This window comes from Misgurnus anguillicaudatus, chromosome 20 (genome assembly GCF_027580225.2).
Source record: "Misgurnus anguillicaudatus chromosome 20, ASM2758022v2, whole genome shotgun sequence".
NCBI lineage: Eukaryota > Metazoa > Chordata > Actinopteri > Cypriniformes > Cobitidae > Misgurnus > Misgurnus anguillicaudatus.
In genome coordinates this window covers 38,901,891-38,910,145 of record NC_073356.2, presented here as the reverse complement: position 1 = coordinate 38,910,145, position 8,255 = coordinate 38,901,891, and the positions used below count along the sequence as shown (strand labels likewise).

The following is an 8,255-nucleotide window of genomic DNA, read 5'->3' as shown; positions in this document are numbered from 1 at the left end:
CCACGACAGCGGCTTGTTTATGTTGTTACTGCTGAAACCGTCTATAGATTGAATTGACTGTAAGTCAGCACAGAGCAACTAAAGACATGTGACCGCTTGCATAAACTTCTTAGACTTTTAACTTAGTCATTTATCTCTTCAAGAATAATTTTAGCTGTTTTTAGTATGCTAATTGTTCTTCACCAAACTTAAATCCAGATTACTACTTTAACTAATACTGCTGAACTCAGTGATGACATCATCATTATAATAACACTTCTGCTTTCACTCTTACTATATAGACAAACATCAGTGTTTTTGTTTTGAGATGCTCATATGACTCTTCACATGTTTACTGTTTACTCCTTTTTACTCAAAGCTCGAGGTTCCAGTCAGATCATGTTTTTAGATTTTTATCAAACACAGTCTGACACATAATAAACACTATACAACAGTATTTTACTCAGGAAGATCTCATTTACTCTCATTTAATATCACACACACACACACATGTATACATATATATACACGCACTCACACGCACGCACGCGCTGAGTGATGTGACAGAAACATGATGGAAATAAAGAATAAATGATCAATGTCTTCTGTATGTACATTCACAGCGAGCAAAACCAAGACAAAATGACAGCTAACTATACTGGCCTACAAAGGCTAAGTGCAGTAACTACGCAAACACTGAAACACCGAAAATGTTTTTTACACCAGCCAGTCAAACATGTTACTGAAATTTTGGCACACACGTTTCTCTGAAATGGGACAAAATTGAACCAGGAGACTTTGTGCCAAGACACAACAGATCTCACAAAGCCCATTTTAACCCTTAACTCAAATTTGAAATTACTGCGCTTTGGTTTCGTAGGGCAGTATAGACCCAATAAAGTCCAGCTATAAACAAACCAAATAACCTTGAATTTGGTTAAAGGTGCAGTGTGTAACTTTTAGAAGGATCTAATGACTGAAATGCAATATAATATACATAACTATATTATCAATGGTGTTTAAAGAAGTGTATTGTTTAATTACCTTATGCTACATATGCAAACATGTCACCCAATTCGCGTTATTATTCCCCTTACATGGAAGCCGCCATTTTGTGCCGCCATGTTTGTACAGTAGCCCTAAACAGACGAACTGCTCTATGGAGCACATTTTGTCACTACTGTATTTTGTCTCAGACAACAACATGTTTGTCCTGTAGCAGCTACCGTAGCTTCTTTGTGTGTTTCGGTGAACGATGGACTGAACTGCAATTTACAATCTCACTTAGATGCCGCTAAAATCTACACACTGCACCTTTAAATGCCATTTTTGCCTAAATAACTTGAAGATGTCTGATATTTAATCATGTAAGCAAAGTCAACAGGTGTTTGCTTTCATTTCTTTTAATGTTTTAAGCATATATACGCATAATCTATTCTTGGGCTTAGACGTCTATTCGACTTGACACTGACAGCCCAAATTTAACCTTGTTTTAGCCAAAATTGCTAGCTGGGTTATTAAGCTATCAGATTCTTTAGAAAGGACAGTGTTTGAAGATAAAAAGACAGTAAAAGAAACAAAACATAATGTGTGTGATTGATAAACAGTGGATTATTATAAATTAATGTAGAAACATTTCTTAATGAACATGAAGGCAAGAGAGATGAATGAATGTGTGTGATTTCTTTATGCCAACAGAGGGCAACATTTCATTTATTTACTGCTCCTCACACAGACACGTGCAGTAAATCACATCTTTACAATATTACATTAATGAAGAAATCCCTTCAACCTGTTGAAAAACACTCATCCTTCACATCATGTTGTCTTGTTTTATGTTATAATCCGCGTCATCTGAAAGATAATCTCCTTTAATCCTTAAACATCATACACTTACACTGTTATTCATACAGTAGATTATCCAAAGTGAATAACAGTGGATTCAAGGTCAAGCTTTTGCTTTTTTTACCATTTATACTATCACTCTTTCCGCTCATTGTCCTTCAATGTTTTTGCTGTTTTACCGTCACTATTATATTATTGGTCTATATAATAACAGTCAGGAATCTGTAATATCATTACTGATGGAGCATCCAGTCATCTCCTGTACTTACAGCACATTTACTGCAACGGGTTGAGACAATTATAAAAACAACTCTCATAATTGCATTTATTTAGTCTTCTGAGAAGAAATGATTCAAGGTTGATTCACTCAGTCAAACCTCAGACCTAAATCACTCAATAATGTGATGAATCTGCTGGCAAACTATCTTAATATTTATATCTACACATTTAATTGAACTACACATGGTGATAGGAAAAGAGTCATCTCTCTGAAGGTTTAAAGATAACCTGAGATTCCCTGTAGTTTTTCAATAAATAAAAGAGAATCCTTATATATTAGAATCAAAGATGAGGTGATTGATCAAGATTCAGAAGAAAAATATCATGACATGATTCTCATTTAAATTTAAAAAGTAAACAATTCAATTCCATAAAACAATTAAACAAGTTAGTTTTGTTTAATGATCCTGCCGTTCTGTTTTTAAAATCAATGATATATCACAGATTTGATCTCAGACAAATCAATCTATCATTAATCAGATGAATGTCTCTGTAAATCTCTTTAGATGCACCAGACTGATGAAAACTCTCAAATGTTATTTTGTGAAACATCTTTTGCTCAGACTGCTCTCTCAGATCTGATTATTTCAAATCAAATGCAAGTTTTAATATCTTTAAAGGAGCTACGAAATCTTTATGATTGTTAGAATATTTGGGATATTTACTCAGGCCAGGAATTTAAGGATGCTAAGCACCCCTGAACAAATGTCAACGCACCCTCAGATTAAATTATTATTAGAATATATGCATATCAGATTAAAGTCAGTATACACACACACACACACACACACACACACAAACACACACACACACACACACACACACACACACACACACACACACACACACACACACACACACACACAAGAATCAAACATTCATCATTCATATTTTGACATTTGAGTGATCTCATATCTAGGCGGGTGTAAATATACAGGCATGTAAAACAAATGTACAGTATATACACACCAGATGCCATTAAGTGGCAGAAAGTGTGATGAGGTTTTTCGCCTCTCCATGTAGAGAGGAAAAGGCACTATAGACCCATAGGTAGGTCCACCAGTGTAAAGCCACAAAACCTGTGATTCTCAGACTCTTCCATTCAGATAGGGGATCCCCGAATTGAGCAAATCAGGCAGGCAGGAAGTATATAAAAACTAACCTAAAATAGTAGGGTGTGTTGGTTAATCAGGGATGCATCAGGAACGATTCCGAAAGAAATTTTATTTTTTGACTTGAAGTTGATCGAAATCACATACAGCTGTGAAAAATATTTGAAGTATCTAAAGTATGTTGACGAATCTTTCTGTATCTTATAACTGGTCACTTTTACTTCTATTTTATTCTTTTTAACATTTTAAACTTTTTTTTATTAAAATCACATTTATTTTCTTTCATTGTTATTCTAAATTCTCATGTATCTTTGTTTTTATTGTGATTTTATCTATTATTTTTACATTTTCTTTTTTCTCTTTTATATATTCTTTTCTCATTTCTACTGTACTTTGAATGACCTCTGTGTATGAAATGTGCTATACAAATAATTCCTTGTGCATCCCACTGAATATATTATAACTATATATTAACTAAAAAATTTGAGAAAAGACCTGCTGCCACAGAAGCCTAAACATCAATTTAAGATCACTACAATCAATATATCATAATACACTGATTAAAGAAATTATCACTGAACAAGATATTTATCAATTCTTCTGTAGCCTACTATAGTAAACTTCACTCTTACTGTGGAAAAACGGGCGTCATTTCTCATCCTTTAAACTTGATGTCTCCTCCTTTAATGTTTTCTGGTATGCAAACTTCTGACTCGACTTTAAATTTTAAAATGTTGTAAAAGCCAAAACCAGAAAACAAATAGAAAAATGCCTCTGTTTCAACATTATTGTTCATTTACTAAACACTAATTTGTTGTTAACTTTGCAATTTTTTGTTCAAATAAATTATTTAATATTCCTGAATCAGATGCCTAATATGTATACTAATATGGAAAAAAATACATTTCCCAGTGGATAATACTGGCTTAGTGGTATAGGCTACAGAATACAGATGGATGAAGAAAGAATGATGTATTAATTTGTTATATTAGTGATCATTCTCAGTGATTCAGGATCTGTATTTATTATATGGTGTTGCTAGGCTGTTTTAGGTTTGGTATTGTTACCTGGTAAAGCCACATGTGAAGTGTGTAGAGTATATGAACAGATTCCTGAGAAACAGACGTCACAATATAATCTCCAAATAAATGTGCGTGCGTGTAATACAGAAACTGATGTTTTTGCAAATCTTCCAAAAAAAAATCTGTCAGTATGATTTTGTTCGTTCTTATGACAGTGAATAATTCTGAATGGGTGGGATCAACAGACGCGCGTAATATAACGCGAGCGCGCTGAGCGCAACATCAGTGAAGTCTGATAGATGAAATGCGCAGAATGGTGAGTGACATCAGATCTCCAATTCCGATCATCATCAGATGCCTTAAGTCTCATCTCATCTCATCTCATCTCATGTCATCTCTCTCTCTCTTTCTCTCTCTCTCTCTCTCTCGCTCTAGTTTTTCTTTACAGTATTGATTTTGGCGCTCCTGTTGTGCGCCGGTTCGTCAGAGGAGCGCACGTATCAGCGGACGGATCCGGTAACCCGCCAGATTCTAGTATGCGAGCGCTGTCCGCCGGGCTTTCGTCTGCGCGCGCACTGCACGAGCTCGCGTCGGACGGAGTGCGTCCCGTGCGTCGCGGGTCTGTATACGGAATTCTGGAACTACATCCCCCAATGTCTGATGTGCGACGCGTGCGCAGACCTGCAGCGGGTCGTGCGGCCATGTAACGGGACCGCGAACACCGTGTGCGAGTGTGAGCGCGGACTCTTCTGGGATCAGCACTTCTGCCGGAGACACGCGACGTGTAAACCGGGACACGGAGTCAAGACGGCAGGTAGGGTACTCATTATCATTTAACCAGGGTACCAATAATGACTGCTTTCATAGACGAGAGACAACATAAACCAGAACTAAAACACGTTTATTAGTCCTAGTGCGGGCTGTTTACGGTTGCCAAGCAACGGAGTGAGGGAGCGTAACGTGGTTCGTGTCAAGTCAATTTGCTTTCTCGAACACTTCATTTTAAAGAGCACCTATTTCATTTTAAACAACAACATTATTTTATGTATTTGTGTAATGCAATGTGTCTGCGTGGTTTGTGGTTAAAAAGGACACATTATTTTCCACATACCGTGTTGCTCCTCTATGCCCTGGCTCTCTGAAACGCCTTGATTTTTTTGTACAGTACTCATCGTTCTGAAAAGGGCAGTGGCTAATCTGTACATTGTGATTGGCCTGAATACCTCTGACATCACTGGATATGTGACGCTCTTTACCATGTTTAAAAGATTAGCGCCCAATGCAACGCTGACAGGAGTTAATATCGTCTTTACTACCTTATCAATAAGTGCCGAATCGATCAACTTTACTTGCGCAGCTTGAGCAAAACATAACAGATTGGTAAGGATACCAAAACATAAAACCAGGTCTGCATTTGTGATCGTAGAAACGACAAACAACAAGTGCTACTCTGCACTGCAAGAAACTTCATGGTTTAGTCAGTAGTAAAGTCTTTAAAACATATACTACCGATAGGCTGTAAGTCAGAAGGCGGCAAAATTATGATAATGAGCGTCGTGTCCACGTCAACCGGCCTAGGAAGTGTCTACAATCCGTGTGTTTGTTGTAGTCCAAGAAAAGAGATTTACAAAGAGATAATAGCTTCCATCATCGTTTACTTTGGGATTTGTACATGAACTAATAGACACTTACACACTAAAGGATGTGTAAAATTGTGAATCGGATAATAGGTGCTCTTTAATGCCATTCGTACGTTTAATGCATGAAAATTAATGGATGGTCTTTAATGCACTTATCAGCTGAACATTACAGAATTGATGATTACAGAACAGAATGATTATTAAATGATTACAGAATGGAAATAAAATGATTATTTATAATTAAAAAATGTAAAAAAGCCTTGTGTGTTTGCAGGGAGTCCACACAGAGACACAGTGTGTGAGTTGTGTCCAGATGGACAGTTCGCTGACATCACAAAAACACACTCATCATGTGTCAATCACAGCGTTTGTGTGATGAACGAGCAGCTCGTGATACAGGGAACCAAGTGGCATGACAACGTGTGTACCACATGCGATCACATCAACGCTCAAGGTGAGAGTACAACACACATTTCATTTGAGTTCAATAGCAGAACGACCTGTCATGTCAATCATATCAATAACCATCTGAAAACATCCAGCCCATCATAATCTCCAGACACATCACAGATGAGGCTTTCATTCACATTGAACCGAATGATCCTTGTCTTTATACCTTAATGTCTTTGTCCAGCAAACAGTTATGCAATGCTCAGTAATCTCTCTTAATCATCAAATATTCAACTTCAATTCTGTTTTATCCACAAGCTGGTTTGGATAAACTCTCTTATTCTGGTTAGAAGTATATATGTTAGTTAACTTACTGGTGAATGCTCAGATGATGTTTTTTTCTCTCAGGTTGGCTGGATTTATTCAGGCCGATTGTGTCCGGTCTGTTTGTCCACCAGAAGATCTCCCCACAACGCCTGAAGCGTTTCGTCAATCAGCGACTGCGCAGGCACGCGGTCAGATCCGAATGGAGCACAGAAGATCCAGCCGAGCGGATTAAAGACTGGATCGGTCGAGCGTCAGTGGAAGAACTGCTTAATCTGCCTGAGATGCTGAAGAGATCACGTCTGGATCTGCTGGCAGACAGAATCGGACACAAAATTAAGAAATTTCAGATGTTTGCCGATCACTGCAAAGGCATGAATGTGATTTCATAAAGCATTGATCTGTTTGACTTCTGTTATACATGAACACTGCTGAGGGACATCTTAATATTGTTGTGACTACTTTATCAAATTTGCTGTAGTTTAGGCGATACATTTAGATTTTTCACTTTATGTCAAATATCACTGTATGATTTGAAGTCTTGTTCCTAAATTATTTCTGTGTTTTGACTGTGGTTAAATATAGGCAGAAATTAGTTGGATTCAATTTCTTTAAAGCTCAAGTGAAACTCTAATAGCTTTTAAAGTGATGAATGTCATATTTGTGCACTTCAAAATGTTTTCAATTAACTAAAAATGCTCTCTTGATAAGGTTTTATACCACCTTTGGCATTTTGTAAATATCATTTTGAAAAAAATGGGTTTTATAATTAAAAGTGATTGTATTAAATGTGTTATTTATATTATACAATACATCAGTTTTATTTATTTATTTTATTTAAATACAAAACTACCAACACTAAACCTAACAACAAGTCTCTTGCAGCTGTGTTGAACTTTTAAATAAACATAAAGCATATTGAACGGATGTTTTAGTGGATTATTTCTTCATAATTGTGTTTGGGGATTGAATTTAGGGGACAAAGAAGAAAATGAAAAACAGAAGCACAGAGTGTTTTTAAAAGAGGACTTGAAGTACAGTACTAAATCTGTGTTTTACTCACTTCATTTCAATCAAATAAAATGTTTAATCCAGTTTAGAAAACTGAGTATGAAATACTTGAACAGGTCTGCTCCTGGGGGTGAAGGGCTCAACATAAAGGACTGCCTGGTGCCCCCGGGGCAAGCGTGAGAGATGTTGGGGCCAGTAAAATGTATTGTCACTTGTCTTGCCCGATAGGGCCAGTGCTTCACCCTCAGTCACTAAAATATATATTTTTTAATTAATATATTTAACATCTTGGAAGCAGACATTTACTAAACAATGCAATATTTAGCACAGTTTGCTGTCAGTTTACGGGTAAAGCAGAAAAGTTGGGAGCCTTTTTTGTTGGAACATGTCTGTTGTATATGTATACAATTATATTTGACTTTTGAATTATGTATTTTTAAATATGTGACAGACACTGAATTATTTTTATTGGGGCCAGTGACCATTTTTGCAGGGCAAGTAAAAACCTGAACCACTAACCTGACCGGGCTAGTATAAAAAATGATTTGCGTTGATCCCTGGGGTGTATTACAGAAACTTTCCTAAGATATGATAGCTGACGTTATGTTAAATTAGGACTTTTTGCAAATTCATATAACAGAAGCAAATCTTAA

General features: G+C 36.5%; 1 protein-coding gene across 1 annotated transcript; it reads left to right on the top strand.

Moving 5' to 3' along the window:
- The first annotated feature begins 4,352 nt into the window (after nt 1-4,352).
- Nucleotides 4,353-7,514, top strand: tnfrsf11b (tumor necrosis factor receptor superfamily, member 11b). The gene is made up of 4 exons (XM_055220800.2): nt 4,353-4,553; nt 4,673-5,051; nt 6,152-6,331; nt 6,676-7,514. The coding sequence occupies exons 1-4, from the start codon at nt 4,542-4,544 to the stop codon at nt 6,981-6,983; spliced, it is 879 nt and encodes a 292-aa protein (XP_055076775.2). The 5' UTR covers nt 4,353-4,541; the 3' UTR covers nt 6,984-7,514.
- Nucleotides 7,515-8,255: the final 741 nt, after the last annotated feature.

Coding starts and splice junctions, on each gene's coding strand:
- tnfrsf11b (XM_055220800.2), top strand. Junction 5,052..6,151: donor ACACGGAGTCAAGACGGCAG/GTAGGGTACTCA, acceptor GTGTGTTTGCAG/GGAGTCCACACAGAGACACA. Junction 6,332..6,675: donor CGATCACATCAACGCTCAAG/GTGAGAGTACAA, acceptor TTTTTCTCTCAG/GTTGGCTGGATTTATTCAGG.